The sequence below is a fragment of the Cetorhinus maximus genome, chromosome 9 (genome assembly GCF_964194155.1).
Source record: "Cetorhinus maximus chromosome 9, sCetMax3.hap1.1, whole genome shotgun sequence".
NCBI classification, from domain to species: Eukaryota; Metazoa; Chordata; class Chondrichthyes; order Lamniformes; family Cetorhinidae; genus Cetorhinus; species Cetorhinus maximus.
In genome coordinates, this window is record NC_135887.1 from 125436697 (window position 1) to 125457315 (window position 20619).

The following is a 20619-nucleotide window of genomic DNA, read 5'->3' on the forward strand; positions in this document are numbered from 1 at the left end:
CCTTCACAGCTGCACACCACCAAATATTTGTTTCACAAATTATACATTGCTGCTCAATAACTCTTCTAACCCAGTCTGACCTACATGTGTGACTCCAGACTCACAGCAACGTGGCTGAACCTTAACTGCCCCCCGAAATGGTCTAAAAGTTGCATCAAACTGTTACAGAAAATTAAATTGACTGCAGCGATTCAAGAAAGTAGTCCACCACCACCTTTCTCATGGGCAATAAGTATTGACCTTGCATCCCAAGAACAAATTTTTCAAAAGGTACAGTTGGTCTGGGTTAGGCAGTGAGAGAAAAAATCATTTAGGAGACCCATTCCTGAACCATGTCCATGACCTATGCATAAAAATAACACATGGCAATGCCCAACCATGATAGCCCCGAGCTTGGCTGCAATGCACCATAGGGTACAATTTCAAAATTTGCAGACAATATGAAGATTGGAAACATTGTCAACTGTGATGGGGATAGTCTTGACCTTCAAAAGGACATAGACATGTTGGTGGATTGGCAGACAAGTGACGGATGAAGTTCAATGCAAAGAATTGTGAGATGATTCATTTTGGCAGGAAAAATACAGAGAGACAGTATAAAATAAAGGGAGAAACTCTAAAGGAGGTGCAGGAATAGAGGGATTTTGGTGTATATGTACATTGTAGATGGCAGGGCATGTTGAGAGCATTTGGTATCTAAGGCTTTATTAATGAGGGCATTGAGTACAAGAGTAGAGGTCATGTTGTATTTGTATAAAGACACTAGTTAGGCCTCATCTGGAGTACTGCATCCAGTTCAATCTTGAGGAAGGATGTGAAATAATTGGAGCAAGTACAGAGGAGATTCACAAGAACGATTCCATGGATAAAGAACTGTAGCTATGAGGATAGATTTGAGAGGTTGGGACTGTTTTCCTTGGAGAAAAGACTGAAAGGAGGTATTCAAGATCCTGAGGGGTATGGACAGTGTAAATAGTGAGAAACTGTTCCCACTCAAGAGAGCATCAAGAACTAGTCCCTCTGCTCCTGCACTCCCTTTAGAATTGTACCCTTTGTTTTATATTGCCTCTTCCTGTTTTTCTTACCAAAATGAACTCATTCATTCTTCACAAACATGTTCTATTAAATAAACAAACACTTACTCCACTTGATGGGTGCCAGGATTTTCTAGGGTCTCGGAGCTAAGGGTTCCAGCACCTTGACCATAGCCATAGCCCTTTGGTCCATACTTCTTGCCATAACAAGCCTTGCAGTAGATTTCAGCTTCATGTGCAGCAACTGTAGTGCTGTCTAGGGCTTTTCTACAGATCACTGAAAAACAACAAAAGCAGAGGGTAGTGGTTGCTGATGAATCTATTTTAAAAGATCAAACACTCAAAAGCATGTCTGTATTGAAAAAACACTGGTTTGAAAAGAAAGAAAATATAATACTAGATATGGGTATACAAGGCACAATCAAGTGAACAGTGATGAGGATAATGATAGACTTCAACAGGACACAGACAGGCTGATGGAATGGGTGGACACAGTAATTGTATTTAAAACTTAATGCAGAGAAGTGTAAAGTGGTTTTGGTAGGAAAGCAATATAAACTAAAGGGAGTAGAGGCATCTGGTGCTAAATGTGCATAAACTATTGACAATGGAAAGGCAGGTTGAGAAAGCATACAGAATTCTGGGCTTTACAAAGAGGGGCACAGAGTGCAAAAGCAAGTTAAGTTGGCCTCAACTGGAGTATCATATCCAGTTCTGGGCACCACACTTTAAAAGGACAAGAAGATTTAAGGGTGCAGAAAAGAAGAGAATAGTTCCAGGGATGAGAAACTTCAGTTACATACATAGGAAGGAGAAGCTGGGGCTCTTCTCCTTGTAGAAGAGAAGATTAAGAGGAGATTTGGTGGATGTGTTCCAAAACATGAGGCACCTGGGCAGAGTAGATAGGGAGAAACTGTTCCCATTGGTGGAAGGATTGAGAACCAGAGGACATTGATTTAAGGTGATTAGAAAAGAAGCAGTGACCTGAGGAAAAAAATGCAGCAAGTGGCCAGGATCTGGGATGCCCTGCCTGAGCGTTTGATGGAGGCAGATTCAGTCGTGGCTTGGTATAGACATGAAGCCAATTCCAAACACATTTCAGAAAAGGCTCGAAATGGATATGCAGTAGGTTAGATATAATTCTTTGGCTGCTGCATCTCTGGAAACACATCCTCATTTGTAAAGGAGCATCGCAATTTCACTCATTTAGCCATTTTTCACAAGCTGATTCCCAGGTATCATACCAGGGAACATAAAAAGACAGAGAAAGCCTGAATAGAAACAGGCATATCATTTAACTGGTGTCCTTTGTTTAAAAAGTTTACAAACCTCCCTGCAACAATCACCACTGCCCCCTTAACTCCCCCAACCAAATGTTCTCTCAGTATGCCTATTTATTGACAGCCTTGTTCAAAATAAAAGCAGAGATCTCTAGCAGTTCAAATCTGTATTTACGAAAACTGGCAGTGTTGATTGGAACACAGATTATACACAGGAAGAAAACCAAAAAGAAACTTTGATCTACAATTCTTGGTATTCTCCATAAAATTAGATAGCACTGACTGCTGGTGAAATATACAATTCAGATTTTAGATTATAACAATTTAGCCAGCCCTAACCACATAAGAGTATCCTTTAAATGAGTAGTTATGCAGCCAAATAGTAAAATACAAAATAATTGAAAATGCTGCTAAGTAATGAGTTTCCTGTTGTTGACTGTCTGGTGGGGTAAATCTGAAATCAGCAATTGATGTTTAGGAGCAACAATGGGTCTGAAATCTCTGGAAATCAATGAGCTGATCACACAAAGGGAATTTTGCAAAATGGAAGGTGGAGGTAAAAATCCTGCTGCCAAGCACTTGTTGGATCTGATCTTTTCTGAAAGCTTATAGTGGGGACCTGATAAAAGCAGGCTTACTGCAAAGAAAGCAGGTTTTGTGGAAACTTCTGCTGTTGCACTGTATCTCCTCAGCATGGTAGACAGTCCTCTCACAGGCAGCGCACTTGGCTCCACCACCCCACTGCGGCATCTCCTCAGAAAATAAATGATCCAAAATCTAGAAAACAAACTGGAATCGACAAATAGTCAAGACATTAGTGCAATTTATTCACCAATATCATTCACACCCATGTAGAAAGCCTATCAATTTCAGGAGAGGACAAGGACTCACAAGTTTCCATAGTCACAAGAAGAATCTGGGATGGAACATCCATGAGATTTCCCACCATAAGTTTGGTTGAAACAAAAAACACAGCAGCACACATTTACATGGTACTTTTAACAGAGTAAAACATACAAGGCAGTTCACAGGAGTATCAAATAAAATTTGACGACAGTAAGGCACATAAGGCAGATGTCCAAACTTTTGGGCACGAGCAAAGAGATAGGTTTGAAGGAGAGGAATGAAACTAAAGCGATTGAGCAAGGGAATTTGAGAACTTCATGCCTAGAAAAAGTGATTAAAAATCAGGGTTGCACAAGAGGCTAGAATTGAACTGCTAGGATTTTGAAGTTTTGTAGGGTGGGTGGAGGCTACAGATATTAGGGAGGGATGAAGGCACAGAGGGCTTTGGAAAACAAGGATGAGAAACTTTTCTGCTCAGAGAATGCGGAGGTTCATTGAAGCAAACAACATAGCTGAATTTAAGGGGAATGTGGATAAATACTAGGGAGAATGAACAGAAAGAATTTCTGATAGGGTGAAGTGGAGAGGGAGGAGGTAGTGGAGAGGGAGGAGGTTTGCGTGAAGAATAAAAATTGGCAAGATCCATTTGGGCTGAATGGCCTCATCTGTGCTGTAGATTCTATATTTCTAGGTTTAAAGAAAAATTAATTATGTAACCCTTTTAACTATTTTTTTTAATGTGTGGCACTTCAAACCTCATTGAAGGATTGATTCAAATGCAGCCGATTGAGATATATTTGCACACGTTTTGTGTTTACCAGAATATCACACCCAGTTACTGATGCAAATCAAGATTTTTTTTTTTTAAATTTTGTTCAAAATAAAGACTCAGTTGGAGGGTCACAAATAAACAATTATGTTTCAATCAATCATTGTATCTATTTACCATATCAGACTTAGTGATTTTAAAAGGATGGGCCAAATTGCATGCACTTCCATTTTAGCAGCAGAATAATACACATTGCATTACTCTTGTCCTCAAAGCCCAATATTTTCTGATTTACTGTGAGCACTGCCATGGGAGATTCACGAGTTATCAAAAAAAAAGTGTTCCTGCTTACTGTGACCTACCAATAGCAATTTGGCTTTTCCTGTGTTCTTCTAATAATATGTAATTACTGGATTTAAATCCCAGCAGCAATGTGTTTTTTATCATGCAAAACAGCATTGCAATAAAATGTTTAGGTCTCTCATCTACAAATATAAATTTATTTCAATTAGCTTGTAGCAGATGTTACTTCAGAAGTACTTCTGAATATTAACAGCGAATCTCAGTACAAACCTCCTGTGGCCACTTCTAATGCATTTCAGTTCCCTAAACAATTTTGAGAAATGGAGTTTTTAAAGACTACATACTGCCACAATTTAAAAGCCAGTGTTAAGAATATCTTATCCCCATTCTCTTCTTCTCTATTTTTGTGGTCCTGATCCTTGAATGCCACAAAATGTCACTGTCAAACAGATACTGTACCATAATCTATTATTATCAGCCTACCATTATCCTCGGACTCGGAATGACAGCTCGAGTCTGTTTCCCATTATGGCCCTTTATTGGAATTCTCATGGTTGCTTGGCACAAAGGTGCCTCCATTAACAGTGGCGGACAAATGACATCATTTGCTCAAGAGAGCAAGAGATTAGTTAGTACTTCCAGAAATAAACCAAAGGATATTTTACAATCTGCCTTGGATTTCTCTCCATTGAAACATGATCAGTAAACAATACTGTTCATGAAGATTTCATATAGATATCGTTATCGACATGCATAAATTCCCCTTAAGAAATTAATCTAATTTAAGATTGTAAAGCCTTTAACGAATTAGGAAAAAGGTTTCTGATAAACATGCAAGACTTCTCACCTGGGCAACAATAACAAGAACAACTTGCATTTATGACCCCTTTAAAACAGGATTAAAATGTCCTAAGAAAATACAGAACATTGCATTTTTTTTGTTAGAGAATTCCTTTAAATCCTGCATTTGAATTATTTTATCAAATGTATACTACTACTACTACTGTACAGTAAATGAGAAGTGCCAGCAGTTCAAATAAAATCCAAATGTTCTTTGTAATGTCACTTCCAATCAGTAATGCTTGTTGCCCTTATAATTACATAGGCTGCCCTACAGTTCCACTTTTCAGATTTGATCAAAAATGGTGCAGTGACCCATTTTTATTGCATCACAAAAATATAGAATACATATCCAAATAAACAAGCAAAGCTCACTCCATACTCTTCCTAATTTAAATGAATTTGTTACAAAACTGAAAATTTTAGAGGGTTACTTCAAAAACATTCACATATTGATTGCAGTTACTGCATAATCTTGCTACATGATACAAATCTTGACATTTGTACAATTGATTTTATTGAATTACTTGGAAAACCCTAGGAACCTGCAGGGAGCGTTTATTTTCATTGTCTAAAGCCAGCTGCTGCTCTATTTCTGCGAAACAAGAATCAATATCTCACAGGCAGTGATAAGATACCATTGACTGCCAGGCTGGATAGATTAGCTCTGTCATCATGGCTGATTCTGGTGCAGTATCAGTAATGAAGAAAGGGAAATGTCTGGAATACCTTGATAAGGATCCCGGAATAGATGGGTCAGAAGCCCAAGTGACAGTGCTAATGATGATTTTTCCTAAACACACACTGCTTCAAAAGGTTTCACTATAGCTGTTGCTATGTTGCCACATTACAAAATGAGTCACTATTTCCATAATGCAAGATTGTGCTGAACAGTTTTTGTTTAGTTCAAGAGCACCTACCTGCAGTTGGCATCATTTTTACCTTCAATTTGTCACAGCACTATTCCATCTGATTTATCCTGCTTTCATTCTTAATCCGTTTAATTTTAAATTACTTAAAATAATTGTGCACAATGTAAAAACTAATTTAAGATTCAATTGAAACAGACTCCCTCAGCATGAAGGCATTATTACATCTATTCTGCAGATATGTAGACACACAAAATATTAATGTGGCAGCTCCTGTGAAAATGAACAATATGAAGTTTCAATTTAGTTTATGATAGGTGTCCCACTCATTTTTCCATGTCTTTTTCATAAATGATGTCATAGAAAATGCAAATTTTCACAGGCCAATGGTACAACATTCCACAAAACAAAAGGGAACTGTCCATTTGTTCTGGAATCATTACAGTTAGCTGGTAAATATTAGCACACAGGAAATGCATACTCCACCTGGTAACGCAGAGCCACTTCTGCTTGTTTATAGGGTAGGCCAGAATGCAGAGCACCGGAGACTAGCAAGAAATAAAAATGCGCTAGCTTTCAATTTCCAGTTGCACCTTTCCAAAATTTCTTGATGAGGATTTTCCTCAGTCATGAGAAAACCCCACAAAAGAACAGTAGAGGGAAGAAACCACAAGTACTAGATTGACAGTCCAGTCATCGCTGGAATAAAACAGTTCCCTCTACCATCCAATGCTACTTGACTGGCTCACATTCGTTGCTGGAAGTACTTCCACCTTCAGAAGCGCCTCATGTGGAGGTCTTCACTCCTCTAGCCAGTGGCATCATCAGATTTAGAAACTCTACGATTGCCCTTCAGTCCCATTTACATACATTTTTACCTTTTAAGACGACAAATAAATAGAAAATAGAAAGAAGAAAGAATTCTAATACTGCCATGGCCTGTCTGTGGCAAGTGGTCGGTTCCAGGATTATTCAGACCCATGTTTAAATGTAGCGATGTCTTTTTGAATAAGAGGCACAGTAACCAGTGCAATGCACACTATTTGAAATATGGTCTCAATGTGGCTAAATATTGTGCCATCCTTCCTAAGGTGTGACGAGTTTTAGAGAGGGTGCAGAAAAGATTTACTAGAAATGGTACCAGGGATGACAGAGTTCAGTTACATGGGGAGATTTAATAAGAGTATTCAAAATTATGAGGGGTTTTGATAAAGTAGATAGGAGAAACGGTTTCTGCTGGCAGGAGGGTCAGTAACAATAAGGCACAGATTTAAAGATAGTTGGCAAGGAGAGCCAGGAAGAAGGGGAGGAGAATTTCTTTTACATTGCGAAGAATACTGTCTGAAAGGATGGTGGAGCTGATTCAATAGCCACTTTCAAAATGGAATTGCATATATACTGCATTTGAAGAAGAAAAACTTTACAGTGCAGGGGAGCGGAACTAATTGGATAGCACTTGACAGAACCAGTACAGGCATGATGGGCCCAAGGGCCTCCTTCACTGCTGTAAAGTTCTGTGAACAAGGCTAAACATGATGAAATGTTCTGAAACCAATACTTCATCTACAGTCTCTGCCACTCTCGTTTTGTTAGAAAGAAAATTAGCCCATCTCCTCTGCTCGCATAACCCAGGTCTCTAGATTACTTGTATAGATAATTTTTGTATTTCCGTATGCCCAGATCTCTGTACTACAATTAAGGTTTAAATAGCACTTTAATGTCTCAAGGCACTTCAAGATTGATACAATGAAAAAAAAAAGTAATTGAGCCAGGTAGGGAGAGGTGACTAAAAACATAGTCAGGGAGATGAGTTTTTCAAAGATTTTTTGAAAGGGAGGTGAAGAGATTGAGAAGTTTGGGGTAAGGATTCAAGGGAATATAATCCAGATAGTTAAAGCCTCTGCCACCAATGGCGGGGAACAAAGAGAATAGGGCTACACTCGGTGGAATAAAATATTTAGGCATGGACATTGAGAAGTGCCTGGATTATTGGTTTATGTTCCTGGGGTGGGATTTGAAACCATTTGCTACACTTAGACAGGGCTAACACCAATGTGTAAACTACCATTCCAAGGGGCATGGATGCATGGCTGCCATTTTCCAAAAAAAAAAATGGATAAACCGTTTACTAATTTTTAAACTTGTACTTTGCCTGAAAAATTGTTATTCTCCTGTGGCCTCTAGACATTTTCATAAAAAACGCAGATTAAAGTTGTGTGTATAAGAGCTGATGTTTTTAAAAATGTTTTTGCTTGCACTACAGATATCAGATTGTAGATTGTAGATAAGGTGAAAGGTATCACCAGGATGGTGGAGCTGCATCATATGTATATATCAGCCTGTTACTAATCTGAATGTTTGTGCAAATGTTACCTTGGTTTATATCTAACTGAACAATTAGGTTAATTTTAAGGGCAGCAACAGTCAGTGAACCAAGGAGGAAGGCAATCTTTCACAGCCGAGCTTTGGCTTAACTAGTTTGGTGGTAGCCTTCTGTCTCTTAATGATGGTTTGCACGGTGGATGATCAACTCTGCTAAGCATCACCCGGCGTGGCGCAGGAGCTTCACTCTGGCATGGTAACCTCTGCCACATTTGCTGCAGATGCAGAGGGAGACAGTGGGCCGAGAAGGTTCACTGGCCTCCGTTTTCTCTGGACCCTCTTTTTGGCCAGCTGAGATTTTCGTTTCTGCTCGCCTCTTCCAATGCCCTTCCAGACAGTCAGCCTTCAGTGGTCACAGCCGTCAGCGACGGTCTCCCAGTTCAGTTTCAGTTATTCTTATAACACAAGATTTGAAAAAAAAAACCTTACAATGACTTTCACAAACTCAGGGTATACCAAGGTGCTTTACAACTAATGAGATCATTTAAATGTAGTCACTGTCATAACGCAAGAAATGTAGCACCCAAATTGCGCACAACATCCGGCAAACAGTAACATGATGGCGGTTGAGGAATGGGATGAGATCTTTTACATCCACCCGAGAGGTTAAATTGGGCCTTGGTAATATCTCAGTCGAAAGACAGTATCTCCAACAACTCCCTCAGTGCACTGGACTGTCAACCTAGACTGAGTGCCCAAGTCTCTTAAATGGGACTTGGACCAAAACAACATTCTGAGCGAAGAGTGCGATCACTGAGCCAAGGCAGATACAAGGAAGTACACAGCATAAACTTAGTTAGAACGGTATAGTGGTGTTCTCACTGTACACAGCATAAGCTTAGTTAGAACGGTATAGTGGTGTTCTCACTGTACACAGCATAAGCTTAGTTAGAACGGTATAGTGGTGTTCTCGCTGTACACAGCATAAGCTTAGTTAGAACGGTATAGTGGTGTTCTCACTGTACACAGCATAAGCTTAGTTAGAACAGTATAGTGGTGTTCTCACTGTACACACCATAAGCTTAGTTAGAACGGTATAGTGGTGTTCTCGCTGTACACAGCATAAGCTTAGTTAGAACGGTATAGTGGTGTTCTCACTGTACACAGCATAAGCTTAGTTAGAACAGTATAGTGGTGTTCTCACTGTACACACCATAAGCTTAGTTAGAACGGTATAGTGGTGTTCTCACTGGAGGACACAGCGTGTCAGCACACCAGTGACAGGACATGCACGTTTGAAGGATCTTCTATTATAGGGTTCCTTTGGACTTTTGGATCAGAACTTGCTGCATTTGCTGTTGGACAACACGACATTCGTGGGTCTCGCAGTCAGCTACTAAAACAACTAAAATTGAGCTAATTCAGCATAACATGCTGCAAGTACATACAATACAACTAGTTAGCTCAGCATCTGCTTAGCCAATGTTCTTCAGATTTTAAAAAATGTGCAAGTGGAATCAGTTCATTATAATATCCTCTGCTGACACTCTTACATGCCAACTGAAGAAAGGTTGGTTTAGACAAGATCCTAGAACCTCATATGCCCAGAGGCCTGTATGTCCATTATATGACTTGGTCTATCAGAGTGTGGACGCACAGCACAGTATAAAATGTGAGATCTACATGCAGTTAGGGAGGGGGGATAGTGGAGGTTTGATATCAATCTTCCCAAATTCAGATTATACATTATAAAAAAGGTACATGAGGGGCTAAAACGTTTCTCTTCAGGACTAGAAAGTTGGAGGACAAGTCACCTCAGACCATTCTAACATGTCTGTTAATGGCTGATTCAAGAACACAAATCGGCAGAGGATCGGAATGAGTAGGATTTATACTCACCTGTGGCTCCACAGACACTAATAGCCTCCAGTGGGCTTGGTGCTTATGTGTAAGCTGAAGCAGCAAGTCTTCTTGGCCAGGGGAGCATCACAGCTAGGATTAATGTTGTGCTGTCATGATATGTGCACTTTCCAGTAAAGATGGAGAATATATTGCTGAATATTACAAATGGGAACCTTGACTAACTTAATTTCAAACCTTACACCTCAAACAGGTTGATAAATAACAGGATCCTATTTAAACAAAAGTAAAATAAAAACTTCTACTTGGTGAAGAAAATCTAAATTTCAATGGTAAAACCATTTTTAAAAATGACATGTGTAGCTTATAGAAGATAGTAAAAAGCAATGTTGACAGTGCAAGTTATTCCCTCATTTTAAATACTCCTTGTCCTACACTACAGGAATACACCCTATTTATACTCTGGCCTTCTCAAAGTTAACTGAGGCATTTTAATGCTTGTGGCCAAAACTAAGTTTCCATTTGGCTGTGTAACAAAAATATCAGGTCTATATGTCTGCAGTTCTTAATTTATTCAAGGTGCAAAGTACAGACTTCAAAATGCTGGCAGGCACTAGAGAATCCTAGAACTTTCTCTGAATAATAAACATTGCTAAATATATAAATAGGCATATAGATCATGAGCCTCAGGTTTTTACATCTTTTAGCTGTATGTTGTTGGTTGGAGACGATAAGGGCAACAGCATTTTTACATAGATTTCAGACATCATGAGTTCTCAGATATTTACAAAAATATAAAACTTCTGCATATAAAAAGGACTCCATTGTGGTATTAAAGAGAAATATCACAGAAACGTTACAGTGTAGGAGATGGCTATTCAGCCCATTGTCTGCACCAGCTCTCGGAGCATTTTAACTTAGTGCCAAACTCCTGTCTTTTCCCCGTAACACTATACATTATCTAAATAGAAACAATCATCCAATGTCCTCTTGAATGCCTCAATTGAACCTGCCCCCACCACACTTCCAGGCAGTGCATTCCAAACCCCTAACTACTTGGTTTTATTTCACCTTGCATTTGCTTCTTTTGCAAAACATCTTAAAACTGGTTCTCGATCCATTTATGAGTGGGAACAGTTTCTCCCCATTTACACTGTCCAGACCCTTCATGATTTTGGTAACTTCTATCAAGTCTCCTCTCAGCCTTCTCCTCTCCAAGGAAAACAGTCCCAACTTCTCCAATCTTTCCTCATAACTGAAGTGGCTCATCCCTGGAACCATTCTTATAAACCTCTTCTGCACTCTCTCCAATGCATTCACATCCTTCCTATTGTGTGGCACCCAGAACTGTACACAATACTCCAGCTGAGGTCTAACCAGCATCTTAGATAAGTTCATCCCTGATCTTGTACTCTATGCCCCTATTAATGAAGCCTAGAATTCTGTATGCTTTAGAAACAGCTGTGTTTACCTATCCTGCCACCTTTAATGACTTATGTACATATACTCCCAGGCCTCTGCTCCTGCATATCCTTTTAGAATAGTATCCTTTATTTTATATCGTCTCTCCATATTCTTTGTAACAAAATGCATCACTTCACACTTCTCCACATTGAACTTCATCTGCCACCTATCTGCCCACTCCACCAATGTGTCAATGTCCTTTTGAAGTTCTACACTGCCCTCCTCACAGTTTACAACTCTCCCAAGTTTCACATAGCCTGCAAACTTTGTAATTGTCACCTGCACACCAAGATCTATACCGACCCCTGGGGAACTCCACTACAAACATTAGGTGCGACATTCTTCTTGAAAATGAAGAATGTGTTTTTATGATGTGGCAGTGTCAGTTGTAGTTCAATTGATAGCACACTTGCCTCTAAATTACAAAGTTCCTGTTCCGAATCCCACTCCAGGGGCTGGGCACAAAAATCAAAGCTGACGCTAGTGCAGTACTGAGGGAGTGCTAGTGCAAGTCTAAAGAAAAATGGACAGACCACTTGGCATCGACCTGGGCACCAGAAATTACAACGGCAAACTCAGACCTGTCAACCCTGCAAAGTCTTGGGGCTAGTGCCAAAATTGGGAGAGCTGTTTCATAGACTAGTCAAGTAACAGCCTGATATAGTCATCCTCATGGAATCATATCTTACAGATAATGCCCCAGACATCATCATCACCAGCAGAGGTGGCAGCACAGTGGTATACAGTCGGGAGGGAATTGCCCTGGGAGTCCTTAACATTGACTCTGTACCCCATGAAGCCTCATGGCATCAGGTCAAACATTGGCAAGGAAACCGCTCGCTGATTACCACGTACCGCCCCCCTCAGCTGATGAATCAGTGCTTCTCCATGTTGAGCATCACTTGGAGGAAGCACTGAGGGTGGCAAGGGCACAGACTGTACTCTGGGTGGGGGACTTCAATGTCCACCACCAAGATTGTCTCGGTAGCACCACTATTGACCGAGCCCTAAATGACATAGCTGCTAGCCTGGGTCTGTGGCAGGTGGTGAGGGAACAACATACTTGACCTCCTCCTCACCAACCTGCCTGCGCAGATGACAATATCGGTAGGAGTGATCACTGCACAAGTCATTGCAGAGACAAAGTCCCACCTTCACGTTGAGGATACCCTCCATCGTGTTGTGGCACTATCACCATGCTAAATAGGATAGATTGCGAACAGATCTAGCAGTTTGAGACTGGGCATCCATGTGCACCATCAGCAGCAGAATTGTACTCGAACTCAATCTGTAACCTCATGGTCAGGCATATCCCCCACTCCATTACCATCAAACCAAGGGATCAACCCTGGTTCAATGAAGAGTGCAGGAGGGCATGCCAGGAACAGCACCAGGCACATTGTCAACCTGGTGAAGCAATAACACAGGACTGCTTGCATGCCAAACAGCATAAGCAGCAAGGTGATACAGAGCTAAACGATCCCATAACCAACGGATCAGATCTAAGCCCTGCAGTCCTGCCGCATCCAGTCGTGATTGGTGGTGAACAATTAAACATCTCACTGGAGGAGGTGGTTCCACAAATATCCCCATCCTCAATGATGGAGAAATCCTGCATATCAGTGCAAAAGATAAGACTGAAGCACTTTCTATAACCTTCAGCCAGAAGTGCTGAGTGGATGATCCATCTTGGCCCCTTCCGGAGGTCCCCAGCATCACAGATGCCAGTATTCAGCCAATTCGATTTACTCCACAAGATATCAAGAAACAGTTGAAGGCACTGGATACTGCAAAGGCTATGGGCCCTGACAATATTCTGGCAATAGTACTGAAGACTTGTGCTCCAGAACTTGCCACGCCCCTAGCCAAGCTGTTCTAGTACAGCTACAACACTGGCATCTATCTGGCTATGTGGAAAATTGCCCAGGTACGTCCTGTACACAAAAAGCAGGACAAATCCAACCCAGCCAATTACCACCCCATCAATCTATCCTCGATCATGAATAAAGCATGGAAGAGGTCGTCAACAGTGCTATCAAGCGGCACTTGCTTAGCAATAACCTGCTTACTGCCCCGGTGGAACCCAAACAGGGCATCACTCAGCTCCTGACCTCTTTACAGCCTTGGTTCAAATATGGACAAAAGAGGTGAACTCCCGAGGTGAGGTGAGAGCAGCTGCCCCTGACATCAAGGCAGCATTTGACCGAGTGTGGCATCAAGGAGCCCTAGCAAAACTGGAGTCAATGGGAATCAGGGGGAAATCTCTCTGCTGGCTGGAGTCATACCTAGCACAAAGGAAGATGGTTGTGGTTGTTGGAGGTCAATCATCTCAGCTCCAGGACATCACTGCAGGAGTTCCTCGGGGTAATGTCCTCAGCCCAACCATTTTTAGCTGCTTCATCGATGACCTTCCTTCCATAAAAGGTTAGAAGTGAGTAGGTTTGCTGATGATTGCACAATGATCACCACCATTCGTGACAGCTCAAATAATGAAGCAGTCCATGTCCAAATGCAGCAAGACCTGGACAATATCCAGGCTTGGGCTGACAAGTAACATTTGTGCCACACAAGTGTCAGGCAATGACCATCTCCAACAAGAGAGAATCTAACCATTGCCCCTTGACATTCAATGGCATTACCATCACTGAATCCCCCACTATCAACATCCTGGGGGTTATCATTGGCCAGAAACTGAACCGGACTAGCCATATAAATACTGTGGCTACAAGAACAGGTCAGGGGCTAGGAATCGTGCGACGAGTAACTCACCTCCTGACTCCTCAAAGCCTGTCCACCATCTACAAGGCACAAGTCAGGAGTATGATGGAATACTCCCCACTTGCCTGGATGAGTACAGCTCCCAAAACACTCAAGAAGCTTGACCCCACCCAAGTCAAAGCAGCCTGCTTGATTGTTTATGGATGTGGTGCCATTCACTCCCTCCACCATCGACACACAGTAGCAGCAGTGTGCACCATCTACAAGATGCACTGCAGGAATTCACCAAAGCTCCTTTGACAGCACCTTCCAAACCCACAACCACAGGGCAGTGGATATATGGGAATTCCACTACTTGGAAGTTTGCCTCCAAGTCACTCACCATCCTGACTTGAAAATATATCGCTGTCCCTTCACTGTCGCTGGGTCAAAATACTGGAACCCCTTTCCTAACAGCACTGTGGGTTTACCTTTACTAAATGGACTGCAGCGGTTCAAGGTGGCAGCTCACCACCATCCTCAAGGGCAACTGGCGATGGGCAACAAAGTCTGGCCCAGCCAACAAGGTCCACATCCCGTGAATGAATTAAAAATACGTATCCCTCATTCAACATCACCAGGAACAGCTTACCTGGTCATTATCACATTGCTGTTTGTGGGAGCTTGGTGTGTGCAAATCAACTACCACATTTCCTATATTATAGGAGTGACTACAGGTGGAATCATCCAAGATTTGCACTAAGTATGGTAGTGGGTGGGTAAAACGTTTACCCACCGGCTATGATGGCGGATTTTCACACCGTATAATCCTAAACACACCGCATTAATTATGTATTCCCAGGATACACACGGTTTCCATGGTGGGCAGGCTCTGATTCACCAGTCATGCCCTCACCTCGCCGCTTTATCACACCAGGCACCACATTTAAAGTATAGCCATGCTCTGTGCTTTCAGCCCAAGACTGTAGCAAAGACGACAAGGCCACAAAAGGCAAGGAAAATGCAGTCCGAGCTGTAGAGGCCTGCTGTGATGTCTCTATCCTGCTCTACCACTCTGGCTTGGTAGGCGATGGCAGTGGTGATCAGTGCCAATGTTGCACAGAAGAGGTTGTCCATCAAATGCAGATAGAGGATGAATGATCTCACCCTTGCAGCTAGGGTATAGCAACCATCTCATCACAACTCTCACACTCAAGCCCATCACACATTCACTGGCATCTCACTCACTGCCAGCTCTAAAGGGACATCACCACCCATTCTCTCATGTCCATCTGGCCTTATCTCTTCTGGAGACTGCCTCCTCAGCTGTCACCAACTGGCAGCCACTAGTACAGATCAACTTGTGCTCCCACACACCCTGGGATACCCTCCTTCCCCAGTACAGCTCTCATCCTGCAGCTTCTTCCCTTGCTTGAGGCCACTTCTCCCCCTTCCCATAGCAAGACCTTGCCCTGCAGCCATTGAAAAGCCACCCACATATGGTGGATCTGGTAGGTAGAGATCTACCCGTGAGCCCCCTGAAAGTGACGTGGTGTTGTCTGTGAAGCCTGGCGCTGATGACTGAGTGCTGACCAAAGCAAAGTAGGCAAACAAACCTTGAAGCCCCGAGCAAAGTGCAGGCCTTATATATGCTGTTGTGAAACATATCGGCATGTTTTCCCGCCAACTTGGGTGGACGATCCAGCAGGTGGGGATGTGGTGAGTCCAGCAGGCTGGCTTTGTAATGATATGCTGATGTATTACAACGAGGTTCCTGAGATCCAATGGTGGGGAACACAGTCTGCCATCGGTGGATGGTGCGGACAATTGCAAACTGGTTTCATGACATCGCAAAACCGATTTTTGGCCTTCATGCCATATTGTCCGCTCACACCACTGAACACGGACAACGCCAGTCGGTACAGAAAATTCCGGCCTACACTTCAACAGTACTTAATTGGTTGCAAAGCGCATTGAGGTTATTTGGTGGTCATGAAAAAGGACTATATAAATGCAAGCCCTTTTTACATTTAAAAAAAATGAACAGGAAAGTGTGACTTTGAAATGTGTTATTTTGTTAGCAGAATGCTCAGTAGTTATTTAGTATTTTTATACACTAAAATAGTCAATGTTTACCAATTTTATAAAACCAAAAATTTCTATCACTCCTTTATTCTCTACTAAAAGTCTGTTTTGTGTAGGGATGATTTAATACATGCTATACTTGTACAGAATAAAAGGAATGATTACAGGACTAATTTAATTAAAGCATTACAGGTAACAAGGCACAAGATCGAAGTTCAGGTGATTTATCCTATGATCTAGAGAAATTCCTTGAATATCAATGTTATCTGTTTATACTGGGAGGGCCACTTTTGTTTTCAGGCAATTTTCGTGCTGATTCCCTTGAAGCACAGATGCAACAATGCATTGCGATATTAACAAGAGTATTTAGCATGTCACTGAAGACCATTTACTGAGATTTGGTACACCCAGTACATGATCCATTCCAGATAACATCAGAGTGATAACCCATATAGGAGGCACTGACTCTTGATGGGGTACAGTTCTGCACTCCCCTGCAGCCTTGCCTATCTCACCCAGGATGTGAATTTCCCTATGCCTAGCCAATGGGTGTTGGCAGGCTACTTGGCCCTGATGTGCATCACAGACCTATCCTCTTATTTGACATCCATGTGTGCTCTTGGACACTTGGTTCCAGTTCCTGACAATTATCCATCTAGTTTGTTTGGCTATTACAAAAAGCGATGCCTTTTATGCCCTAAACCACCAAGGAAGCTCCAATGTATTCCTTTAATTAAAACTATTGCTCCATGTGACTGTTTACTACATTAAAAAGATGCTCTAAAAATGCAAGTTGTTGTGTGTGATGAATATTAGCTTTTTTTTCCCTCCACCCTCCTTCCCTTTCAAAAACATACAAAATATAAATTGTCCACCATAATGGAAGCTAGCAGAGATGAGGGAAAATAAAATTTCAATGATGGAATGGCAAATTTTCAATGAGAAATTTGCTGTGATAGAAAAAGAATGTGAATACATAAAAATATTTTCCCGACTTTTCACTATCTTGGAGCTTTAATTACTTCACTATTTAACCTTGGCTCTCCTTGTAATAGAATTGAAAATTTCTGACAAAAAAAGACATATAAACTGCTCTGACAATATTCCCCCACAGTCTATGGTTGATAAATTACAACCCTGACCAAATTGAACAGATTTATTGATGTTTTCATTGCTGTCCTCTGTTTGAAACTGCTACCCATATAAAAGAAACGTTAACACAAATGTACTGGACACTGCACGGGGGCTGTTGTGGCACAGCAGATGGCAAATGCTGAGCTGCACAAATCCTAGAGGGAAACTTGAAACAGCTGCTACAACTCCTTTGCAATTTGTGTTTTTATTTCGAGATGTTTGCCTTGAATTCAGCAGTAATAAGTCAGAGTCTTTCAAAGGTTTTTTTTTTGCAAAACTAAACATTAGTAAAAGAAATGGTTTTAAGCACATACATGGATCTACGAACTACAGCTCTGATAACTCCTAAATCCCCTAATTAATCTAGCTCCCAGTTACACACCTATTAAGGCAACAGTAAAACAACAGGTTTCAACAGACCCAGGCAACACACACAATACCTCTGGACAGGGAGATTTAAAATGGATTCTTAGCTTCAGTTCCTGGAGACAGCAGCTTGGTACATAGAGACTGGAGGCTTTTTACACTTGTTGGAACTTAGAATGCCTTCTCCCTTGCACATAACCTTATCTTCTTTATACACATTTCTCCCTTTTTAATGTAAATCCCATTGTTCCAATATATCTTTGCAACTACTTTTTCCATAATAAATCTTTCATAGTACTCATCAGTAATCTTTGGGAAAAATAAACACATTGTTTGGCTTAGATGTAACAGTCTTTGAAATTCACAACTCTGGTTTAGCTAAAAATGCGAATGTTCTTCACACCTCACGTTCTAAAGCTTCAACCACTATCTACCTATTTAGCATTTCAAACCTAGTTTCCCTTCTTTTACTTCAAAGCACCCAGACCAGCTGTCTGTAATTCAATTAAAACCCACACCTACAGACAGAAACTAATCCAAACCCCATTATTAACCTGCCTTTACAATGATATTACGAAAATCATATTTTCATGACAGGAGCCAATCAGCTCAGTTGGCTAGATGGCAAGTGCGTGGGTCCACAACGCCAACAGCAAGTTCAATTCCTATTCTGCGTGAGGTAGACTGGGACCTGCCTCCACGTCCTGTCCTTAAGGGCGCAAACCATCACTGCCAAGAAAAAACAGTTCAGGATGAAGCATCAGCTGACATTGAGCCGAGGACCTGCCTTTGGACATATGATTAATCAATTCCACACTCCAAAAGAAAATGCCGATTAAAGTCACTTTGAGTTGTTTTGTTCCCTAATTATTAATTTTAAAAGAAGCAAAGCAGAAGTTGTACATTATAAGATGTAGGCTGCTTGGCTAATCCAGCAACACAGAAAACAGCTATAGTTGACAATAATGAAGATGAGTTTACACCTCTTGGGAAATATAGGCAACAGAACTCTATATACATAAAGACACCGGGAAAATCACACACACACAGATATACACCGAGCACCCCCTCACCCCTACCACACACACAGAGCGCTATTCCCGATTGGGCATGGCTTAAATACACTACTGAATAAAAGATACCGGTAATAATCAGGATTTTTTTGATCATTAAACGCATACAGTGCAACAGTTTGAAGAAACCCTTTTCCGTCAGAACTTCGGCTGTATTTGTAAAGATGCTGAGCATCTGGCATAACTTTTACACCTTCCGCTTGAACTCACTCGCAACTCATGGTGCGGACTTGCCCATTTTGTGCTGGCAGCTCAGCCAGAACTCAAGGAAATGCCAGGGCACCAACAAATTCACAATCTAAAAACAGAAGGAAACATTCGTGGTTTGTCCCGTTCCCCCGCCCCATGCACCGGTCATCCTAGTCATGGTCAGAACACTTACTGGTATTCTAAAAAAAAAGACAATCCTACACGGTTTCTTCAAAATAATTTTCTCTCCCCCCTCCCCACCCTGCACCCCTGAAGCACTCCCTGGGCTGCAGCTCCGAGTACATTTAGAATTTCACACATATTGCCATATACACGCATCAGTGGTGACTGCCCAACTGTGAAAGGCATCACAGCAGAATTGGAATCTGTTCTACTTGATATTCACACACAATTACACCCAGTAGGCATTGCTATATTGTGGATGGGGGAATGTGGAGAGGGATCCTGGTTATTTTTTTCCCCCTTAAGACACTAAACCAGTCCTCCCCAATTAAATTCACTACTTTATTCAATTTTCTTTAGTGGGGCTTGGGACATTGACATGGGTAGACTCCGTTCCAATCCTTCGCGTTCTACTTTAAGGAGGCGTTAATCACAATGACTATAAACCTTGTTAACAGTATTTTTCCTCAATGCGCTAGTTTACTTTTAGATAGCGAGTAAAATACAGCAAGTGAAAAATACTATAAATGAAAATACTACAACGAAAATATCCGCCGATAGATAATGTTCGAAATATTGCAGGTAAAAAGTGCTCTGAACCCAATTAGAATTGGTCCTGAAAAAATGGACTTAGAAATAAGATGGATTCGCCTTACCTAACACTGCATCAAATGCCGTCCTTACAGTGATCGGATTGCTTGACGTTTCCACCCCACCAACCCCAGAAGAGGCCAATTTAAATCCTTTCTCTTCGGGACCTTAGGGTCGTGCAATTTGTGACGCGACAACCAGTTTCCAACTTAAAATAGCCACTGACAAAACACAAGAATGCATCAGTGTGTCAGAAATTAGGAATGGACACAAGGGTTTGCACAGCGAATGATACGAATGACCTACAAAAAAGCGACTCCCAGCCTGGCATGTGGCAAAAAAAAAACCTTGACAGAACATTTTATTTTTGGAACCTGATCTAGGAAGTCCATCAGTTCTCAGGAACTTCGCTGAAGGACATTATTGAATCCATTTAAGTCTCTTCTTTCAACCATCGCTCTAACTTGATTTGTCCTGGGAAATTCTGTTTGTGCAGACGATTGGTTAAATTGTACCTTGTAAGTTCAGCCTCAACTCCTACATTACCGCAATATTACAGATATAATGAAACATCTTGGGCCCATACCATCTCTGAACCCCGCCATAAAGTACAAATGACCATGTTTAAATTAATTTCATTACAGTTGTAAATCAAATGACATGCAGGTTTTATTAGATTTTTTTTCTTGAGTATTTTCTGGATACAGTTAATAA

At 41.3% G+C, this 20619-nt stretch overlaps 1 protein-coding gene across 1 annotated transcript in view; it reads right to left on the reverse strand.

The window, feature by feature from the left end:
- Positions 1 to 20023, reverse strand: part of csrp3 (cysteine and glycine-rich protein 3 (cardiac LIM protein)) — a 38421-nt gene extending 18398 nt beyond the window's left edge. Inside the window, exons 1-3 of the mRNA XM_078549507.1 lie at positions 19971 to 20023; positions 2953 to 3103; positions 1143 to 1311 (exon numbers count right to left, since the gene is read on the reverse strand). Of these exons, the coding sequence (XP_078405633.1) occupies positions 1143 to 1311; positions 2953 to 3064 (281 nt within the window). The 5' untranslated portion in view covers positions 3065 to 3103; positions 19971 to 20023. The remainder of the gene's footprint in view (positions 1 to 1142; positions 1312 to 2952; positions 3104 to 19970) is intronic.
- Positions 20024 to 20619: the final 596 nt, after the last annotated feature.